Source organism: Macaca mulatta, chromosome X, assembly GCF_049350105.2.
Source record: "Macaca mulatta isolate MMU2019108-1 chromosome X, T2T-MMU8v2.0, whole genome shotgun sequence".
NCBI lineage: Eukaryota > Metazoa > Chordata > Mammalia > Primates > Cercopithecidae > Macaca > Macaca mulatta.
This window is the reverse complement of record NC_133426.1, coordinates 117,467,014-117,490,252: the sequence shown is the minus strand read 5'-3', so window position 1 is coordinate 117,490,252 and position 23,239 is coordinate 117,467,014. Positions and strand designations below refer to the sequence as shown.

Below are 23,239 nucleotides of genomic sequence, written 5' to 3'. Positions count from 1 at the left end.
TGGTTGCAGAAGGCAGAAGAGCCTGATAGTGGGAGTGGAGGTGAAAGCTCAATAGAATGTTTAGATTGTAAGACAAAGTAGTTTTTGAAAATTATTTTAAGGCTGACCTTTAGGGAGAATATTAGGACAAATTATAAACTGGTTCATTGGGAGAGTGGATTTTATGTTGTCTCAGCCAATAACTGTAATTAAGACTGAGTTTGTGAAACCTTGGCCTGTACCTCTTAAGGATTAGAGTTCCCTTGGCTTAGCCTTGGCTCCTGTCCAGTCATTTAGAAAGGATTTTGTATGGCTTGAGTGCCATCTTTGCAATAGGTAAAGCAGGTTGTTCCATCTTCTTCCCATGGTCTTGACCCAGGAGCATAGCTCTGGTCCATCTTTCTGAACAAACCTCTACCATCATATGTTAGGCTAGAGTTTCTTGTTGTCTGCACTATAGATATTTGGTTGGGGGCTGTCCTGCGCATTGTAGGATGTTAAGCGGTTTCCCTGGCCTCTACCCATTGGATGACAAGAGCACCATCCCCAATCATAATAACCAAAAATGTCTCCAGACCTGGCCAAGTTGCCTGGGGAGCAAAAATCACCCCTGGTAGAGAAGCGGTGCACTAGGCAAATTGGAAAGGGAGGCCTTGTACTAGGCATTGAGAATTCTGAACTTACACAATGGATCTTCAAGACCAGCTTCTTACTTGAGACCTTGTGTAAGGACTGCACCTCTTCCCTCATGCCCAGCTAGAGCAGAAACAATCACTTGCAGCCTGATTCATTTACCATTTGAACATAATTTTGGGCTGTCAGAATTTTGAGCATGTGGAAACATAATTATCAGGTAACATCAGGCAGTATTAAGAGGCTATGAGGTTCTAGAACAAAGACAGACCAAGTTTCCAACCCTGCCTCTGCCACTTATGAGCCACTGGACAAGTTGCCTGACCTCAGTGATATTCGTTCATCTTCCTCTTTTTATAAATGGGATAGTGATATTGCCATTTCATAGGGTTCTGGAACGGATTAAATTTACAAATCCATTTAAATCATTTAAAACAATGCTTAGTCATGGTAAACATTCAAGAAATGTTAACAGCTGTGATTGTCATCATTGCTGTCCTTATCATTGTGGTTGTCATCATCATTATTATTATTAATCTATTAACTCTAGAACAGAATTCAGTATGTAGCATTAAGGAGGATTCCATTTAGACCTCAGCTGGGAGGTGTGGTTTCTGATGTGCTTCAGTGATCTCAATTCAAGATTATACCACCTGCCTCTGAGAAGTGTGATACGTGAGGAGCTTCTGTGTGTTGCCAAATGCAACACTCCAAAAAAATTATTCTAGAAAGTACACAAGAAAAGGAAAAGGTTGTGATAAGGCAATTCCAATTTGGATAAAAGAAGCCTGCCTCTTTAAATGGTTAGGGCATGTATTAAATAGATCATTTGGGGATTGATTAACTGCCTGAGATGGCCTGATTTTGTCGGATTCTTGACGCGACACATTGAAGATGGACAGCTAACCATTGGGAGCTGAGGCTTCGCTGTCTGCAAGGCAGTCAAAATGTTAAAATGATTGATCCCAATGCCAACAGCTCAAGCACAAGGCATCTTCTATTTCTAGGTCCTCTTCACTACTTTATTCCCCCACAACAGCCTGACAAATACAAGTAGCCCTTGCTGCAAATGATTTATGGATGGTAAATGTAAATGAAAAATTTATTTCCAGAGTATGTCTTTCTTCTAGAAATGATTGTGAGCTGTCAGAGCGAGGGATCTTGGAATTGTAGATCAGGCAGGGACGCAGTTGCCCCACCCAGGCATACTACCTAATCAGCTAAATTGCAAACTCTAGCTTGTTCTCAGAAGAATTTTGGCTAAAAAGGAAATGAGAAGAATCACTCGGCCCACTGGGCCAAGGCAGAGTTATATGGAATCCAGGATCCATCTGCTAGGGATGCCTCCTTGCCCAGGGCTGGGTAGCAGCTCAGGGGACCCATTGCTCATTGTGTCTTTCATGTTATTGGACAGGTGATTATGAAATCAGAGTAGGTTCTTGGAAAAGACATGCAGCTAAAGCTGGGGAATGGTAGAAATGCCATAGAGCCAGGCCAGAAGAAGCCTGTCACAATTAATGGGAAGCTTTGAAAATTGGAGGAGTGGTGATCTCAGCCTTAGAAAAATATGCCAGTAAACTATCAACCAACCCAGGAGAGGTGCTGGTGATGAGAAAAGGAAAGAAAATGTTGAATGCATTCAGCTTATTGGGAATGCATTATTCACTGCCTGGGTGAGTCCCTGCATGACTGTTTCCCAAACTGGCTTGATCCCAGCGACCTTTGAAAGACATTTATTTTTTCTCATTGCCTTCTCTTTTTCAGAATGGGAATGTGCTTTGCAGCCGAGTCAGATGTCCAAATGTTCATTGCCTTTCTCCTGTGCATATTCCTCATCTGTGCTGCCCTCGCTGCCCAGGTAAAGCAGTTTGTCTCTTTCTTTCCTAGCTGTGGTTCTCTATCTTCCCTCTTCACCCAACTCATCTCATCTCCATAATTCCCCAGAAGGGAAACTTCCAGACAGATAACAATAGGAACCTTTAGGCAGTCCAAACTGGCCTCTAAATACTTTTTATAGCCCAAATGGGGTACATTCTAGGCTCTAATAAGTTATTGGGTACCCAGTAACAGATTTTTATTGGCATTTTAATCATTTCAAGGTGGGTGTCAATCGGAGATGGAAATTGTGGCCCAGAGATTTTCTGCTGTAAGCAGCCTCTTCCTGCCATGGGCAGCAGGCACCAGGAGAGTTGCAGCATGGCGGCATGTGTCTTATGCAATTAGTGCTGGAATTGCATCCGAGCATAGCTTCTAAATTATGAGGGGGCCGTTCATAAATCAAAGGAGCTGACCCAGTGAGGTTTATGACAGTATAAAGCTGCCTGCCTGCTGAATAGTCACCTCCTCCAGACTGCACAGTTATTATGTACACATTGTTAAAGAGTAATTCTAAGGGGCAGCCAGGCAGAGATTTTTCGCAAGGCTGTTAGGATGTCTACTTTCACGATTTGCAGCTAGGATATTTGTCTGAGGCAGGGGCTCCCTCAATGACACTTTGTTCACGTCTGACTGGGGCCTGATTCCGACCCCAAAAGTGTGTGGAATAATTCAGAGAATGCCTGTGGGCCCAATGGCAGTCCTAGAAAAAGCTACTTGACACTCTTGGGATCTGTCAAGTACAAGTCTTATCATCCTGTAAGTTGATTCTATTTCTCTTTAGGGTGGAAATTCTTGAACTAGGGTTCCTGAGTGGGCTTTTGAGGGTCAAAGAACCCTTTAAAATTGCTTGCAGTTTTTGATGTAACTATGTATATGTGTAAATTCCTTTAGAGAACATCCGCAACTTTATTGTCAGTCCCAAAGCGGTGTTCACGAAGAACCACTACCCTAGCTAAGGTATACACGGTGCTTTTTAAGTGGTGAGGAACTTCCAGAACTTATAAGAGAGAAACCAAATGTATCAGGGCAAAAAATCTTAGGAATAAGGCTGGGAATGGGGTTCAATGAAAACCCAGTCAACTGAAATGTTCCAAGAGTGGAGGATTTTTTTTTTTTTTTTAATGGAGAAGAAACACCCAAACTCTTTTTGTCACCACCTTTATAATATATATTTTCCTGCATCAGTAAATACACCCTAATGAACAAAAGTGATTTATTTCCAGATGGCAGATCATGCCATATCACAGGTTTTTAAATTGTGAGTGTTGGTGCTGATAGTATATGCTTTAAGATGTCAGAGAGTGACTCGCCATATGACCAACCTAAAAGTTGCTGGGGTTTTTTTGAAATAAGTCCCTAAGCGAGGCTTACTGTTTCTGTATGTGTTCATTTGCTTCTTCTTCCTAAACTGGATTGCAAAAATGTGGTATGGGCAGCGGGGTGTGGGGGTGGGGGTGCTCTGGTAAATGGGAACAATGTTTCTGATAAAGTTGTCACTCTGGAGAGCTTTTTTTTTTTTTGTCAACCTGCCAGGTAGCCTGTCAGATAGTCTTATAAAAACTTTTTATTCCCCAGAAGTCTCCAAAAGTGGTCTAATGTCATAGGAACTTATCTAAACTTCTGTGTAAAGATTGGTCTTCCCTGGGAAGAAGGTTGAGGCATGACCCAGACCCAGAGCATACGGCAAAAGAACATAGAATAGAATATGGCTGCACCTACCCCAGATGCCTAACAGGAGGCAAGTATTGAGAAAAAGGGAGAGTATAAGCTAGCAGTTATTTTGAGAGAAAAATAAAGTGTTAAAAGAACTGAGCTCAAAAATTCCAGAGGTGAGAACATTGAAAGAAATAAACACCATTATCGTTAAGACTTAAAAAGCTCATTTTATGGTATGGAGGATAGAAATAAACTATTCCTTTTCTTTTCCTTCTTGCTCTTGCAGCTCACTTCTCCATAAGTTCATTTTTCTTCTTGTTAACTATAACCTTTAACAGCTCTTTCTGTGGGTAATAGTCCTAAAATTCCCTAGTCCTTATATACCAAAAAAGTATTTACTTTGCAATCATTCTTGAATGATAATTTGGCTGGGTATGAAATTATATGTGCATGTTCATCTCCCCTCAGCACTTTGAAGATACTACTAAATGGTTTTTTGGCTTTTTTGTTTGCTTGTTTATTTGTTTGTGGTTAAGAATTCTGCTATTTGTAGTTCTTTTGTGGGTTCTTCTGTTTTTTGTTTTTGTTTTTTCCTCCTAGCTTTTAAAACTTTCTTCTTTTCATTGATGCACACAATGGGATGTGTAAGTTTGATTATTCTCTTCAACCTGCTCAGCAGATGATTTTTTCAGCCAAAGGAGTCAAATTTCTCATCAATTTTTAGTCAGTTTTTTGAAAATTATCTCTTCACCTTCTTATTTTTTCTCATTCTCAAACTTGTCTTTGTTGTATATTATTGCATCTCATTTAATTTATCCTTTATGTCTCCTTTAATTTTCCCTCCTGATATTCTCCCTAAAATGATATATTACTTCAAGTCTATTCTCCAATTCATGAATTCTTTCCATGCATACTATTTAGGCCATCTGTTGGGGTTTGTTTGTTTCCTTGTTTATTTTCAATAACCTTGTTTCCCCTCAGGTTTTCAAGTTATTTAAAAAGACATCTACATGATGCTAATTTATAACCTGTTATTGTTTTGGGGGATCTTAATCTCTTTTTTACCTCTTTAAAATATTTAAATGTTTATTTGAAGTCCATTTCAGATTGTTGAAATATCTAAATATTTTTAGATGTGAATTGTCACCTTTGCTGGGTTTCTTGACAGCTTTTCTCAGTCCTGAATTTTCCTTGGTTTTCTACTTTTTCTTTCAAAGCTCATTATCCATGGGTGTTTTTGTTTGTTTGTTTTTGTTTTTGTTTTTTCTTGCATGAGCCCTTCCTTGTGGAATGGTTGTTGCAGGCTTTATAGTTCACTTTGCTCTAAACCAGGTCATATATTAATGACTCGGTTTGGGCTGCCTCATGCCCGAATGGTCTATTTCTACCTCTGTTTTCTTGTGCACTACTAGTCTCTGATAATGATCATGGACAGAGACCTCATCTACAACTGCCTACCTTGGACAATCAGTGTTTTTTAGGGAACACTGAATGGGGAGAGCTATGTCAGCCCCTGTTTACGTGTGAGTACTATGACCCTAGTCCCCAACTTCGCATGGGAAGCCACTTGCAAGCTGCAGTTTCTCCTCAGCCATTTGGATCCAAACTACCCATATTCAGTCCCAGCTGCTGATGGACCATATGGCTTTGGCTCCCACTTATTGCTGTACTTTCCTCCTCTATTTTATTCCACAAAGAGTTTTTTTATGTTTCTGAATATGATTTTACAGTTTCCACATTTTATTTATTTATTTTTCTAGTTCCACATTTCATCTCTCTTTGTTTTGAAAATAACAGGGAGATTTCTCATGTGCTCTCTTTGCCATATTGAACCAAAATGCAACCAGCTATTCTTTCTTCCTACTGAAGATAAAGCAAGAGTAAATAGCTTTAAATCATAGCAGAGAGGAATGGAGCTTTACAAAAGGAAGAACTTTGGAACACCATGGCTGTTAAATCCTAGAATAAATGACTAAGGAGAATTTTAATCTCTTTACTTAATATTTCTAGAAATAAAAAGGTACCCACCCATCTGAGATAGAGTTGGCACAGTCGTGCTTTGAGACAGGGCAATGGATGTGATGACTCCTCTGTGTTCCTTCCACCCCAGTGATTATTAGGCATGAGGAAACTCATGCCTTCAGGGTCACAGAAATGTTTGGTCAAAGAAAAGGGCTCTGGTTTTCTGTCTTAACCCAATGGAAGGCACTGTGATGAAAATGTCTTCATTTAAGAAGAAAATATTTAAAGCCAAGATGATGAATAAGCTCTGTATAAAAAGGAGAAGACAAACAAGCAAACCATATACTCCAGATATTGGCTTTACGTACTGTCCTATAGCAGTATTGACTTAGAGGAGCTTTTGCCTAGGTAGTAACAGACTCAGTGGAAGTGTCCTACCTATCATGCTTAGAGCTTAGTTTCCATTGAAGGAGACAGAGGAGCCATCTCATTTCATTCGTTTATATATTTCCCATGGCTCTTGCTTTCTAAACTCTACCTCTAAAATTTCCAAGGATCCCACCTATATTTGAAATTGTCTCCTACAGCTCCTGCTAAACCGTGGAAATCATAGTATGCAGGCAGCTCTTCCAGAAATACCAGAGAGAAATCTATGCTGATTCCCACAAAGAGCAAATAAAACTATTTTCATCAGCACTTGTCCAAGTCTTGGCAGAGGTCAAGTCTTAGTCACATACCACAGTGCTCTACTGGGCCCAAAGAGGCTACATGGAGGCTGGAACATTCTTAATGGAAAAGTCAAGACTGCATAGGACTCATGAATGTCATTAAATTCATCCTGGTCTCTAAGCAGGACTCTGTGGAGTCCCTGATAATTAAGAGATTTTAGAGATTTGTAGGAATTAAATTCCCTATCTTCTCTTTTGGGGGAATGAAGTGGTAATGCTGGAAGGGAAAGTAAAACAACATGACTTATTTTCATAATATGTGTGTGTATAAAATATATATATTTCATCATATATTTATTATATATATGCACAGAGAGAGAATTTTATCACAAAAAGAAGACTTTTATAGTGATCAGGAGTCTAAATCGTATTATCTAAGAGGGCTTTTTAAAATGGTCATTCCACTGAGAATTTGCTGTTCAGAATTAATAAATTTGGGTTTTCCTGGAAGTATTCCAGCATTCCTGTGTTATTAAAGAGCTCTTATAAAATTGCCAAAATAACTGATTTGATCTGGTTAGCAGAGACCTAATCCACAGTGTTTCCTTTTGGCTAGGTGAAAAAGTTTGGCACTATGAATGGTTTTAATAGGAATAGTGACAGTGTGGTTTTGCCAAGAGAGACAACCAAATCTTAGATATTCAAGGTAGGTGAGGGAAAAGACCTTACCAGTGTTGCACTATAGTGTGTGTTCCCATAAGGAGAATGTGGGAAGCCCTGTGTCATTTCTCTTTCAACAATGGTTGGGTTGTGAGTGAGCTAGCAAACACAGGTATTTCTGCCACAATATGATAGGCACATATCTGAAAATCCTCACATTCTACAAAATTGTACACTGAAAAATAACAGGGCTTAAGGAAAAAGTAGCATTGGAGAAAACCACTCAAAACGTATGCAGCTTTGTAACCAGAATACTAACAAAGCAACTGTACTAATGAAATACTAACACAGTTTAAAAAGGCATCTTACATTTCTAATAAAATATTACAGTAAATATAGACTTCTAGAATTCACCTTTTAAAATGGTAACATTAGCTTGAAGGAAGGATGTTTAAGGAAGAATTGAAGCTGCTGAGTTATAGAGACAACAGTAAATTGCTCAAAGATCAGGGAGAATCATGTAATAAGCACTTATAAGACAGAGCATGCGGCCCAACTGAGGCAAGAGGAAGAATGTAGGGCAAATGGCTTGCTGATTTCAGTTGAGTTAGTGTACTTGGCTTTTAGCTACAGTCACTTGGTAGTGCAAAATATTAATTTGCTGGGTAATCATATATGAACTAATGCAATTTCTATTTTATACCAACTTCATTCCCTTATTTAGCACTCACATATGAACCACTTGTGTTACACAAATCCACACTATAGTGCAGACTGTGTAAGCTGAGGTAGATACATGGCATTTGACTTTAGACAAGTTTAGAGTAAGAGTTGAAAATCACTTGTCTACTCTGAATTTGCTTTTTTTGTCTTTAATCACTGACCTATCTGCCCTTGTGTTCCCCTTTTCTCCCATCCATGCATTTATATTAAAAAGGAATCTAGAGTCTAGGTCTATGACTATGTCTGTCTATATCTGTGACTTCCACTGTTACAGTAACCAAGTAGACAGGCCTTTTGTGTTTCCTCCAGTTTTTATCTAGGGCAAAGGTTCAAAAGAGAGATTTATTTATTTTTTTTATTGTGGTAAAACATGCACAACATAAAATGTATGATTTTAGTGAATAATTCTGTGGCATTAAGAACATTTACAATATTGTACAAGTGGTAAGAACATTTACCGCTAATCTAGTTTCTGAAATTTTTCACCACCCCAAAAGGAAACCTATTACACAGTCACTCTCCATTCCCCTTTTTCCCTAGCCCCTGGTAGCCATGAATCTACTTCTCTATGGATTTGCCTATTCTGGATGTTTTGCATAAGTGGAATCATACAATTTGTGGCCTTTTGCATCTGGTTTCATTCACTTAGCATAGTGTTTTCAAGGTTTACCCATGTTGTAGCATGTATCAGTATGACTTTTCTTTTTAGGGCTGAATAATCTTCCATTATTATGAATAGATCACTTTCGTTATCCATTCATCTGTTGGTAGTCATTTGGGTTGTTTCCACCTTTTGGCCACTGTGAATAATGCTGCTATGGACATTTATATACAAGTTTTTGTGTGGCATATGTTTTCAATTATTGTGTATATACCTAGGAGTGGAAATTCTGGATCTTATGGTAATTTTGTCTTTAATTTATTGAGGAATCACTCTTAAATTTTAAGGTTGCCCCATCTTCTTTTAGTTCATTTCTTTGAGTACCTACTGCCAGCCATCCCCATGGTTGCTGCTGATTTGCTGCTGTTGCCACCATCCATATCTGATCTCCATTGCTCTCTTCTCTCTTCTATTCTCTTCTGAATTCTATATTCATTTGTGTCTTGGATTTTATCAAAAAAGATCAATTCCTTGTTAACAGTAACAGTCAATTCACATATTGTTTTCCTTAGTAAGGTGACTACAATAGCTGTAATGTGCAAGATGATCAATCAGGGTCCACTCCTTTGCCTGCAAAAGATTGGTATATATATTACACATAATAATTATATATATGTATATATATACACACACACACACGTATATATATACACACACACACACACACACACACGTGTGTGTATATATATGTCTTTATGGGTCCAGAGTTATCCAAAAGCCTAAGGATTCTGAAATGTTGGTGTCTGGAGAGCAGATATTTTGCTTTATTATTATTATTACTATTTTAGGTTACTGAGGGGTTGCCAAAGGAGATGTTCACTTTTGATCACTAGACCTTCCGTGTCCATACTGACTGTTCTCTTAAACCCCTTTAACTATCTTCTATGCCTTATTTCCACTATTTTTCTCATACCATTGGTCCTTGGACACTTGACACAGTACAAGGGGTTAAAACCTTCTTCAAGAAAGTAGCATTCACTGGGCGCGCTGGCTCACGCCTGTAATCCCAGCACTATGGGAGGCCGAGGCGGGCGGATCACAAGGTCAAGAGATTGAGACCATCCTGGTCAACATGGTGAAATTCCATCTCTACTTAAAATACAAAAAATTAGCTGGGTGTGGTGGTGCGTGCCTGTAGTCCCAGGTACTCGGGAGGCTGAGGCAGGAGGATCGCTTGAACCCAGGAGGTGGAGGTTGTGGTGAGCCAAGATCATGCCACTGCATTCCAGCCTAGCAACAGAGTGAGACTCCATCTCAAAAAAAAAAAAAAAAAAAAGTAGCAGTCAGTTTACCTTTACCAGATGAGGTGATCTTTGTCTCTGGTAAACTCTGGGAATTTAATTTCTTTTTAAAAAGAATGTGATTTCCTTTTGGTATGCTAGAACCCTTATGTCGTGTAAGAACAAGGCTTTTAGGCGCATTATGGCCTTCCATTATGATAGAGCAGAACTCTTAACTTCTATTTCTTTCAGTGAACATTAACTAAAGCTAGCCTCACACAAAAGTAAAGAAGGCGATACCACATTGAGGGATATCAAGAGGCCCATTGGTCCCAAATAAATCTTCCATTTGCTTTCTATATGCAAGAAACTGCCACCATTATAATAGTTTTCCAGGGTTAAGATAGTGTTTCCCAAAATTTGCTCCAGAGAACATAATTTTGTGGGATGGTAATTGAGTTTACTAGGGAAAACATTTGTATGGTAAAATAAATTTGAGTTTCTGAATTAGAAAAAGTTCAACGTGTGATTTTCAATGTAAGACTTCTCAGAGTCACATATACACACACACACACAGACATATACACACATTTATAATTTAAGAGGAATAAGTTTTTTATTTTTTAATTGACACGTAATAATTGTACAAATTTATGGAGTACAAAACATAGGGATATTTTGATACCTACAGTGTGTAGTGATCAAATCAGAGTATTAGCATATCCATCACTTCAAACATTTATCATTTCTTTGTGCTGTGAACTTTCAAAATCCTCTCTTCTGGCTGTTATTGTGTATCATTTAACCAACCTCTCCCTATCCTCCTCTTTCTGCTACCCTTCCCAGCCTCTAGTAACCACTATTCTACTTTCTGTTTCTATGAGATCAACTTTTTTAGCTTCCACATATGAGTGAGAACATGCAGTGTTTATCTTACTGTTCCTGACTTATTTTGCTTAAGTTAGTATTTTCAAGGCTCATTCATGTTGCTGTGAATGACAGGATTTCTTTCTTTTTTATGACTGAATACTACTCCATTGTGTATGTATACCGCATTTTCTTTATCTATACTTCTGTTGGTGGAAACTTACGTTGATTCCATATCTTGCTATTGTGTGTAGTGCTGCAATAAACATAGGGATATAACTATCCCTTTGATATACTGATTTCCCTTTTTTTTTTTTTTTTGGATATATACCCAGTAGTAGGATTGCTGGATCATATAGTAGTTTTATTTGTGCTTCTTAAAGAAACCTCCATACTGTTTTCCATAGTAGCTGTACTGATTTACATTCCCACCAACAGCATATGAGTTCCCTTTTCTCCACATCCTCACTAGAATCTATTATGTTTTGTCTTTTTGAACATAACCATTCTAACTGGGCTGAGATGATACCTCATTGTGGCTTTGATTTGTATTTTCCTGGTGATTAGTGATGTTGAGCATTTTTATATACTTGTTGTCTGTTTATATGACAGAGCCTTGATACATTAGTATACATTATGAATCTACCAGAGAGGTATATGGGATGTAATATTGTCTAAACTTATTCAGCCATAGGACCTATTTTTTGGAGGCACTTTGCAGAATTAGGGTTCTTTATTATGTGCTTCGAGAAGTGTTGTATTTTGCCATTCAATTTCTAGGAGTAATTTATGTTATAGCAATAAGCTATTGGAGAAGTTTGTTAGGGTAGTAGGCAATTTTAGCCCAAGACCCTAAACTAGTACTACTCAAATTTTAACGTGCTCAAGGATCACCTTGGGAGATTTGATAAAATGCAGACTCCCAGACCCTACACCAAAAATCCTGAATCATTTAGGCTGCAATGGGTATCATGCATTTCACACAAGCATTGCAGTTAATTCTAATGCAGTCGGATTGAGGACTGCACTACAGTAATAGGGCCCAGGGGAGGTTTTGAGAAAGGAGGTCAAGAGAACTGCCCACAGAAAGCCGTTCTGGGTAAGATCTTGCAGCAGTGGGATCTCCAGAGGGCTGTGGGCAACATGACAACATCGTTTCACTGATAATGGAGCACATAGACACTCTGGAAACACATTTTCCTTGTGTGACATTTCCCCAGGACCAACCCTGCAGTAACATGTGCACAATGTGCCATCTGGCCTGCCCCTCTGCTTTCCCAGAGCTCCCACCCAAAGGCTGCCTCCTCTGCCATCTTCCACATTCAGAGTCCTTGGCTGTCATGTCCAGAAAGCAAGACCCTCCGTAGGGAGCTTCCCCCTCTACCCCGCCCATTGTTCATGACTTGTTGTTGGCGAGAAATGAATGGCATTTCTCGGAATTAGCCCAGGAATTTCTGCTGATAAACAAATGAAACTCTCAAAGGGAAAAGCAATCAACATAGTTTGAAATAAAATCAGCGTTTTCAGCTTAGTCTGTTTTTAACTTAGTTTGAAATAAGAGTCACATCTAGGGTATTTTAAGGAAAGAATTAGCAAAATATCCTGTGGTGGGCTTTCATCTGAATTGCAGGATTGACCCTTGAACCAGGGCCTGTTTTCTTCTTCAGTAAGCAGAAGAAGCAATTATTACCTTGATTTCCTGTGACCTGTGATTCTGAGACCTGTCCAGCCATCAGATCAGCTCTGCCCAAGCCCACCCCCACATCCCTGCCAAGTTGCCTGACACCTGAAATTGTCATTACAGCTTAATCTTTTAAATTTAGGCCTTGTCCTGATAAATTCACCAATTTTTGAAGGTAGTAACTTAACTCTTATTAATCATTTTTAATTTCATCTGAACACAGGATTTAGAAAGCAGAATTTGATTGTAGAAAGAGGAGGCAGGTGTTGTAGGGGAAGATCCCGAGGCCGCTAAGCTCAGCTGGGCACCTGAAGAGTTACAAAGGGATAGGGGCCTGTTGAAGGAAGGGCCTAGGGAGTCAAGCTGTACCTACCCCGAAGTCCTGCAGAACACCAGTAGTATTGAGGATAAGTTCTTTATTTGTGGCAGAGGACACAGTGGTTTCTAGGATGAGTTGCCAGCTCTCAAGTTTTTCACTTTAGAGTTGTTAATTTAAAACCAATATGTTCTCAAAGTAGCCAAATATCCTTGCTATCTGTTGCCTAGAGCCAAAGAGTTTCGCTTCAGGGTTTTGGACGCGAAATGACTATAACCCAAAAGGTTTGCCAGATTATTTGCAGCCACTAAGATAAGCAGTTGTCTTTATTAGAATGATTTTTGTCTGATTTTTGTATTTAGAATTTTATACTATCAGCTATTCCCTAAAAGAGATTTTAGGAACTGGCGGACTTAGGGTGACAGTTACTGAAATCTGTTCCAAAATCCGTCTCCTCACAGGACTCCATTTTTGGCCATCAAAGTAGTCTATTTTATAAATGTCTTGATGTGTTGTCTTTTGTCTTTGCCACATACACTCTAAGACACAGAAACTGGGAAGTGGTTCAGCAAATATATGTATGGTTAGGGTAATACTCCCAGAATTGGAGATAGGCTAAGAAATATATGTACTGTATCTCTCAATAAAGGGCTAAATCAAAGCTGTCTGCAGGAGGGGGAGGAAGAAGGCTGTTTGGATTTTAGTTTAATTGGGAAGACAGAGAAATACATCAAACTTGGGAGTTGAGGTTGTTTTTTGGAACATGAAGATAATGTAAGTATCCCCACAAGCTCTTTCTCTTTTCTTCAATAAATTCATCCCATTTTGATTTCTCCACATTCACAAGATTGTGCCCTCAGGGATCTAAGGCCAAATCAGAGTCCACACTCACCATCATACCTTTTATATAGAATATTCATTTATTATTTTAATAGGAGAGAAATGGATATTGAGAAAGAGAGGGCAAGGAAATGTGGCATGCTTTCTTCCTTGTTTTCTTTCTTTGTTTCCCTTCTTTCCTTCCCTCATTCCTTCCTTTTTTATTTTCATTCTCTTTTTTGTTTAATTTGTGATTATTTTCTTGTGCTAAAATATCCATAACATAAAATTTACCATTTTAACCATTTTTGTGTGTACAGTTCAGTAACATTAAGTACATTCACACTGTTGCACAACCATCACCACCATCCATCTCCAGAACATTTTCGTCTCCCCAAACTGAAACTCTGTACCCGTTAAACACTAACTCTCCACTTTCTACTTCCTGTCTCTATGAATTTGGCTACTCTCAGTACCTCATATGAATGGCATTACGCTGTATTTATCCTCTTGTGGTGTATGTTTTTTGCTTACCATAATATCTTTAAGGTTCGTCCAGGATGTAGTGTGTCTCTTTTTTAAATGAGGAAGAGAGAGAAGAAATTTGAGAAGAGGCTGGTGGTAAAGATGAGGAAGTGAAGTCAGGAGACAACTAAGGAGTCTTAGAGGAATCTAGCAAATGTTGTTTTCAAAGCACATTTTTTCTGGACGACTCCAGAGACCACACTGTCTTTGAAAATGACAGGCATGACAAGCAGTAACTAGCATTGCTACCTGTGTGAAATGCTAGGTTTCGAAAGATGTATTCCTTATTAACATTCCCCAGGGAACTTCAAGAGTGTCATCTATTAGGAGGTGATTACGGGCAAGTTTTGTCATCTGCTTTTGGAGAAATCCATAGGAATAGAACAGTACCCGTGTTTCTTTTTATCTGGAGAAGTACTTTTCCAAAAGGGCCTCTTCTGACATTGCTTTCTGAGGGAAATTGTGTCTGGAGCCATTCAACATAGCTTTATTAGAAAGATTATTAAAGGATTAGAGTATGAAACCTATGAGTTGATGTTGAAGGAAAACTGTAATTACTGAAACTGGTGAAAGAAAGACCGGCCTTCACTAAGTTTCAGAAACATAAATGGGTCTCAGAGGAGGCTGATCAGCTTTCTCCTTCCACCTCCAAAGGGGAAGAAAGAGTAGAAGTGAGCTTCAGTATAAGAAACTTAGGCACAAAAAAGTAGTTCTGGGCATAAATAAGGGGAATGAAGTCATTTTATAGTCAATATATTAATAGCTCAAACTCAATGCTGAGTAAACACAAGACACACATAAATGCACAAACGCATGCAATATGATTCCATTAATATCAAGTTCAAAATAGGCAAAAGTAAACTATATTGTTTATGGATGTGCATAAATGTGATAAAACTACAATAGAAAGTGAATAATTATCACAATAGTCAGCATGGTGATGAGTTGACCTCCATTGGAGGGTGCTTCTGGGGTGCTGGCAATGCACTCTTTCTTGATCCATGTGGTAGTCACATGGGTGTTTGCTTTGAAAGCATCAGTACAACTCTACATTTATGTTTTAGGTATGTAAGTTATATTTCCAGTATAATATAAAGTGGGATTACATTTTCATTTGTTCCTGATGGTTCTGATTGGAGGCAAAAGTACCAGAAGACCTTGCAGGATTACAACCAAGCATAGGATTTTTATGTGCATATGGCAGTTTGGGGGGTTGTTATATTTGTCTACTTGTTTGCATTGTTTTGGTCTTCTTGATGTTTGGCTTTTGTGTGTGTGTATGTGTTTTGTTTTTTGGTTTTTGGTTTTTGGGGGTTTTTTGTCACAAAGAAGAGAAGTACCAAAACCTAGAGAAAGGTGTGTTCCTTGTCCTTTAAGTGGGCTCTTGGAATTAGTAAGTGGGCATTGATTTCCAAGTTGTAGAGTGCACACTATATCGGCATCTGGATGAAGTCATCTGGCTCCAGGCTTTTATCACTGACCAGAGGACCAGAGGGCATGTTTGGCTTCCAGGAAGTCAGGCTGGTCAGGACCACCTTTGGGAAGGAAGGAGGGCTTTGGACCTGTGGGGTATGCCTGCCCTCCCTCAAAGTGAGGTTGTATTGTGTTATCATGGGGGGAGGAAGGCAGGGGGGCTAGTAAAGAGATGGAGCCTAGCTCTGCTCTCCTTCCAGTTCACTGTGGGACGTTCACAGAGCTGATTAACCTCTTTGTACCTATTTTCTCAGCTTGTAAAATGAGATGATAATTCCTGACTTCTCTTAAAGTTTGCATTGACAGCAAACGAGAAAGTTGATACGGGAAATTGCTTTGAAAAGTGTAAGGAGGTATATATAAGCAAGGCAGTGCTCAGCAGTGAAAAGAAGGTATTTAAATCCTAGGTCCCCAGATTTCATCTGGGCATATCTGCAATATGGGCAAAGCCTGAAACCATAGCATTTTGGTACGTGTTCCTCTAGATCCCAATGATAGCAGCCTCATAACCAGGCATTGACCATGTGTCTCCAGCCTCAGGGAAAAGATGAGGGGAGTCTAAAGGAAACAAGTAACAGGTTTAATGACTGTCAGGCAAAAGGTATTAAATTAATGGCATCACCTCTGCCTTACCTTTCTATTTCCTTCTGATTAGATTTCCAGAGGTGCCTGTATGAGTATGCTGCACAATAATGCTGATATTCTCAAAGCTGAGTGAGCTCTTAACAGAAACATAAGGTAGTGTTGTGAATGCACTCAGAAACAAGGTAAAAATCTCTGGACTGCCTTGAAAAATTGAGAGGGATTTTTCTGGGGGAGGACTAGAACTGATACCTCCTCCCTCCTAAATCATAAAAAGGGAGTTCAAGATTCACCATTATGTGTTGATTAGGCTGCCTTATTCCTGTTTGGTTCCTACCTTCTGCTAATTCGTGCTCTTGCTAGAGGCTGTCATCTGGCGCCTCTTGCAGGAGCACAGTGTGCCCCTACTGCAGGGGGCCTCTCAGACCACTGGGATCAGGGAAATGAGCCATTGCTGTAGTGTTACTTCCAAACCAGGGAGGATCAGCACACACACACACACCCCTTCTGCCCCCACCAACTTCTCCAGGGCTTTAGAAATGTCTGAGGACTGTTTTGTTCGTCACAGTAATGGGAGGATGTCGTTGGCATTTAGTGGGCAGCAACAAGAGATGCAAAATGTTCCACAATAAGTAGGAACACAGTGCATGGAAGAAGTGTCCCACACAAAATTCCAGTGGTGGCTCTATTGAGAAATACTGGACAGCAGCCTTAGTCAGAGAAGCCTGGGGAAAGGAGTCTCTTCCTAACCAGAAGTTGGTGGTGTAGGTCCACTCATTCATTCATTCACTCACTCACTCATATTCATTTCACAAAAGTTTACAGAGTATAAGCTTTGAGACAGATCCCATGTTGGTGCTGAGGTTTCAGAGTTCCTTCCTCGAGGAGTTCACAGTCTAGTGGAGGAGACACGCATAACAAGATTATTAAAATGTAATGTGATGAGTACTCTGGTAGAAGTGTGGACAAGGGCTATGTAGGCAGAGAGGGGAGAAGACAGGTACTCTACAAGAGCCAGGAGTCAGGCACAGTCCCAGAGGGGAGTGGACATTTGAGCTGGGTTCTGACAGATGAATGGCACTTTGCCAGATGTAGAAGAGGGAGGTGGGGAGGGCACATGCAGAGGCATGTGTGGGATCCATGACTGCAGTTGAGCATGGTCTGTGTAGGAGGGAGGAGGCTGGAAAGGTCAGATTGATGGAGGCCCAGTCTCAAAGGACCTTGTACATCCTGTGGGTAGACATTATTTTGCAGAGCCAGCCCACTGCAAAAGTAGGGAGGAGGTGCAGTTTGTCTTTAGTGTTCTTGGATGTCTTTTTGCACCCCCTTTCCTCTCTTGCAGTCCCTCACATCCTCACCTCTCTCCCAGCCACTTACATAGGCAGCTGATGAGACTCCTTCCAGCAGAAAGGTCTTAGCTTAACTATAAGAATTAACTAAGGATAGAATTCCAGATGTCAGTGGGAGAGTCTTTGGGCAGAGAACCTGGAAGAACTGAGCACTATGGAGATAGGGCAGAGGAGCTTTGTTCAGTTTACACACACTTGATGTAAGTGTAAGTGTATGTAAGCATGTGGGTGAGCGTGTATGTTGGATTAGGTGACACTGTGTGGTATGTATTTGTGTGTGTGTGTGTGTGTGTGTGTGTGTGTGTGTGAATGAGAGAGAGAGAGAGAGAAACGGGACAATTATAGTTCCTATCTCAAAGGACTGTTGTGAGGATTAACTGAATTAAGATATCTAAAGGAGTTAGCATAGTGCCCTGCCCGTAGTATACCCTCAATAAATGCAAGGTATTGTTGGTATTATTTTAGAATGCAGGGCCAGAGTTCAGTCTGGAGGAGGGGGAACATGCTTACTACCAAGATGGAGATGAAGATTTTACACTAAGACTTAGTGGCTATGTCTGACTAGTTTCAAGTATGTACCTAGGACACATTCTATCACTGGGATAATATAATTTTGCAGCGTGTTGGCTTATCAGAATGTTCATGTTCCCAAGTGGAGTCATAGCATTATACTGTATATATTTGGGTACTTTCTCTATCTCTACTCATAGAACATATGGCAGGTGTTTTACAAATGATGTGGACCTGTCTTGAGGCCCAGATCAGCTGGTCTGTCCTCATGTATAGGAATATAAAATAGAAGAGCCACAGCACTAGGGCCAGAGCCAGGGAGATGCATTAGAAAGGAATTAACTTGAGAGGATCTGAATTAGGGAACAAAAGTCCTAGCCGGAGAAGGAAGGAAGAAGCAAAAAGGGGGGAAAAAAAAAACAGGACAGGATACATAAGATCATCCAGCTGCCCCCAAACTGAACTTACAATGTTTTCTGTGTTCTCTTTGGAAGAGGAGTTGGCTTGTCCAGAATTCAATGGAAACTTGTTGATTGACACTGAATTGGGCACAAGTTCAATGTGAGTGCGCCTTCAGCTATTTATTTGATTTTTTTTAAATGCACCCTTTGCAATAAGACTGTTTAGTTTCTACTGGCGCCCTGGGGCAGTGAGTTTAGATTGTTAAAATAGCAGCCATTAACACTCTCTGTGTTATGACACTGTCCTTCCTACCCCCCTTTAGAGGAATCGGGCATGAGGTTGTTTTACAAAAGTTTAATTCTCCTCTCCCCACCAAAAGAAACTGAGATTCCTCCTCTGAGTCAGAGGCACGTTTGCCCAGCCCTAACCCTGAAAACCTCCAAGTCTGCCTACCCGCCTCACCACCATCCCCACAAACACACACACGTGACTCTCATGTACATCTGGAACACACACACTTTCACATACACTCTCACAGGCTCACACCCACACCCATCCCACAAGCTAGAGGAGCCCTAGGGAGCCCTTGTGCTTGTCTTGCTGTTCTTTTGTTTTGCTTTCCTTTATTTGCTTTGTTTTGATTTGAAATCAGTCTTTGGGATTACATTGGACAATTTTTTCATGTTATTAATAGTGCTGTGCAGGGAGCATGTAAGGACTTCCTCCTCAGTCCTGGCCATGCTTCCTTCTCCAAATACAATGCTGACTCTCATTGATCAAACTGATCTTTGTCAGACTTTGCATACAATACCTCTTGGGCGAATAGCTCAGGGAGCTCTAAAAGATGCATGAATTCTGGGATTATCTAGACTATTCATGAGTCTGCTTAAAAGGAAATTTTTCATGAGAGGAGTGGATCGTTATGGTTTTCCCAAAGGCCCTGGGGAAAAATCAAAGGAGCAGAGACAATGTAGAAAGTGTGGAACTGCTCAGCTCCCAGAGCAAAGCAATAATCTGACCAATCACAGAGCCCCCACCCCCACCCAAAGTCAGCATTGGTCAGGCTGAACGGCCATCATGAGCACAAGCCTAGGAGGCATGGAAGGGAAGTTCTGTGTTCTCTGGACATCTATGATACATGTTGTCTATACTAGCACTGTCCAATAGAACTTTTTGCAATGATGGAAACATTCTGTATCTGCACTCTCCAATGTGGCAGCCATTAGCATAGGTGGCTGTTGAACACTTGAAATGTGACCGGTGTGAGACTGAGAAGCTGCGTTTTAAGTTGGATTTAATGTTAATCAGTTTAAATATGAATAGACATATGTGACTAGTGGTTACTGTAGTGTATGGCACAGCTCTATCCCATTCACTGGATACTTTTGTGCTGCACTGAATTTAATTTTGTACCTCTTCTCTGTTCAGTGTCTTGCAACTACATCATAAACTTCTTGAAGGCAGGAATCATATATTCTACAACTACAGAAAGTTATACCTTGAAAAGATATTTTTTTCCAGCTGCCTCTCCCCATATTTGACAAATAGGGAGACTGCAAAAGACTGTAACTTCCCTGAAGTGACAACACTCATTAGTAACATTACCTGAGCCTGGAACCCAGGTCTCCTTGCCTCCCGGACTGTGCTTCTACCACTTCTGCCTTGTAGACAAGTTTTCAAAAGAGGAAGAGTTTTCTTCCTCTCCACTTTCTTCACTGTCTATATCTGAGATTCAGCCCCTGATACTTGGAAATAATTTGGATCTCAAGTCTACATTTATCTCCTCATCTGCCAAGGCAAAAAATAGGCTCTGGACAAATGTCTATGGGGTGAATTAATTCTCTAAGGTCTTTCTGTTGCCTGTTATCTTCTGTATTTTTAAAGAAAATCTGTTTCTGCCTCAGTGTGTTTGAGACAACCATTACTTATGCTGTCTCAGCCCAGGGAGATGGAGCCTCTGTAGATGCGGCCCTGGCCTGTGCAGGTGCTCAGGTATACATTAGAGAAGCCTGTGCAGTGGCCTGGCAGGCTGATAAAAAGACTGTAGCAGTTTGAGACCTGAGCCCCTCTGTCTTCTAAATTCTCTGGACATGATGGTAGACAAGGATGTCATCAGACATAGCGCCCTCCCTTCACCACATTTTCATAGTAACCTAGAACTAAAGGTGCCTCAGGGAGGACTCCAGGGCCACATCTTACTGGTTACTTTAGAAAGTAAGAGAAAATACCCAGTAGAAACTAACCTCAGAATCACCTCCTAAAAGAAAGAACAATTCAACTTGTAGGTCCAAGTAAAGTATCCTTTCATCTCTCTTCTCCTTTCTCTGTTTTCCACCCCAGGCCTTTGCCCTCAACCCAGAGCCAACCTACAGTAACACAGCAATAGCTGAATTGAAGCAAAACCTGTTAACAGTCATCAAAGGCTGAGTTTCAGCCAAGCAGATAGCTCCTCCAGGCAGCCCTTTCAAGAGCCAGTCAGAGACAAGGGGGCAAATAGCCTGTGTCCTATCTGCAGTAGAATGGCCAGATTGTTTGGTGGTACCACCAAATGAAGGAGTGATCTGGTACTAAGATAGAAGGCTTCCAGAGACCCTCCCAGCCCTAAAAATCTTAAGCCCAAGTATAGTCACCAGATGCCAAGGACACTGGAGAAAGTCTCTGGAGCATGTAGAACACCAAGCCAATTGGAGTGCCTGCTAGGCCAGCCCAGGATTCCTAGCATTCCGGCCACGCCATTTACACCCCCACCCCCGAAGGGCAGCCAATGGCCACAGCAGAGGCCTCAACCAGCAGGCTGAGACCTTCATCAGACCCTCCAAGAGCCTACTTCTTTACTTCGGGCCTGCCTGCTTGCACTGTGCTGAGTTCAGGGAGGTGGACAAACTGTACCTCCCACTTTAGCCTAAGAATCTGACTTGCCATGGACTCTCCAGGCAATGAATCATTTTTAGCAAGCACTTAAGCAACTTTCCACTGAGTCATTCTGAGGACTGTCAGGTTTACTAATCCTGATATATACTGTGTATACCCTTTGTTCAGATCCCATACCCATCCTGATATTGGAGGAGAGGGGTTATAAACAACAGAATATTAAGGATGCGCTCATTAGAAGTCATTTGTATTAGGGTTCCCTTTGTCCCCTGTCTCTAAAAAGACCTGAAGCACTAAGAGAAATCCTGCTGGTACCAACTTTTGATCTGTGTATGCTTTTGGTTACATAGCTACCTAGAGTATGTACTCTTTACTTGGAGTGGCAGTGCACATTGGATTTCTTTTCCAGACCCTCCATGGATCTGTTTTCCTTTGGCTTCTTTTAGACCAGAGGGCAGCATTTTTTTTTTTTTTTTTCTGTAAAGGGCCAAATAGTGTATATGCTAGCATTAGCAGGCCTTGCAGTCTCTGCTGTAGCAACTCTTGCATTGTAATATGAAAGCAGTCATAGGCAATATGTAAATGAATGGGCATGTCTATGTTCCAATAAAACTTTATTTACAAAAACAAGTTGCCGGTCATATCTGGCCTATAACCCCTGTTCTAGACACAACAGGCTAAGTCAAATTAGTAGGTGAGACTTAGTTTCAGCTGCTAGAGTGCTTGTGCATGTCACATTGGGGAAAAATCACTCTTATCCTCCATTCCTTTGGGGAAGAGAGGTAGAAATTGTAGGAATATTTTCATCTTTCCCATTTTGAATATCAAAGCCCATTCCTCATCAAATATTACATACTCTGTAGTAATCAGAATTGGCTAAAGTATGATGCAGTAACAACCTACAAAGTTCAGGACTTAAAACAACAAAGATTTATTTCTTACTCATACTACCTCTTTGTCTTAGGTTGGTGCATGTCATTATCACCAACGGACCCTGGCTGACAGTGCCTTGCCATCGGGAATTTAGTTCCAAAACTATGGGAAGGGAATATAACAAACTGTGGACAAACTGTGGCCTGGCTGTTTAAGACTTTTGGCCAGGAATGACACAGGTTACTTCTGCTCCTCTGGCATTGGCCAGAGCCAGTCACACGACCATGACTTGACTTCTACAGGACAGGGAAATGCAATACTACCATGTGCCTGGAAGGAGGAGAATTTGAATATTGATGGAAAGCCCTAATGGCAACCACACACTCTAAGAACTCCTTTTCAGTTTCTTCTTCATGAGATTCCTTGCCTACCTTTAGGTTATCTGGCCTAGTTGTATCTTTTGTCTGACCCTACCTGGCCTTCCTCAGCCATGCTTGTCATTGACATTGATACATGGGGGAGGGACAACTTAGGGACTAAAGCACTGGGACAGCAATTATTCCCTAAAATGCTGTGTAGACCAGCATGAACGTGAAGTCAGGCCTCAGAGCCAGGTCTTACATGCCATTGGATCCAAGGGTTGATTGCCATTGGGCAGCAAGCCTAGGAAAAATTGGACCTCCCGTAACTCTGGTTTTGATTTCACTTTAGTTTATTTTTAATGGGAATTTAAATCAGAGAGGAAGTTCTAAGCATATTGACTTTAGGCAGTTCCTTCCCTTAGTGCTATGGAGAGCAGTTATCAAGAGGGAAGAGGAATATGGAATGTGAAAGGTAGAAAGTATAGGTGATATTAATGCAGTATTATGGGCTAAAGTGAAATATATGGCCCATGATTTTAGAAGAAGGAATATATTTGCAAAGACAAAAG

General features: G+C 40.5%; 1 protein-coding gene across 7 annotated transcripts in view; it reads left to right on the top strand.

The window, feature by feature from the left end:
- The window catches only part of CHRDL1 (chordin like 1), a 121,408-nt gene that overhangs the window by 33,319 nt on the left and 64,850 nt on the right, over positions 1-23,239 (top strand). For all 7 annotated transcript variants that reach the window (XM_028841792.2, XM_015127989.3, XM_015127991.3 and 4 more), the window contains 1 exon segment: positions 2,377-2,470. In XM_028841792.2, the coding sequence (XP_028697625.1) occupies positions 2,377-2,470 (94 nt within the window).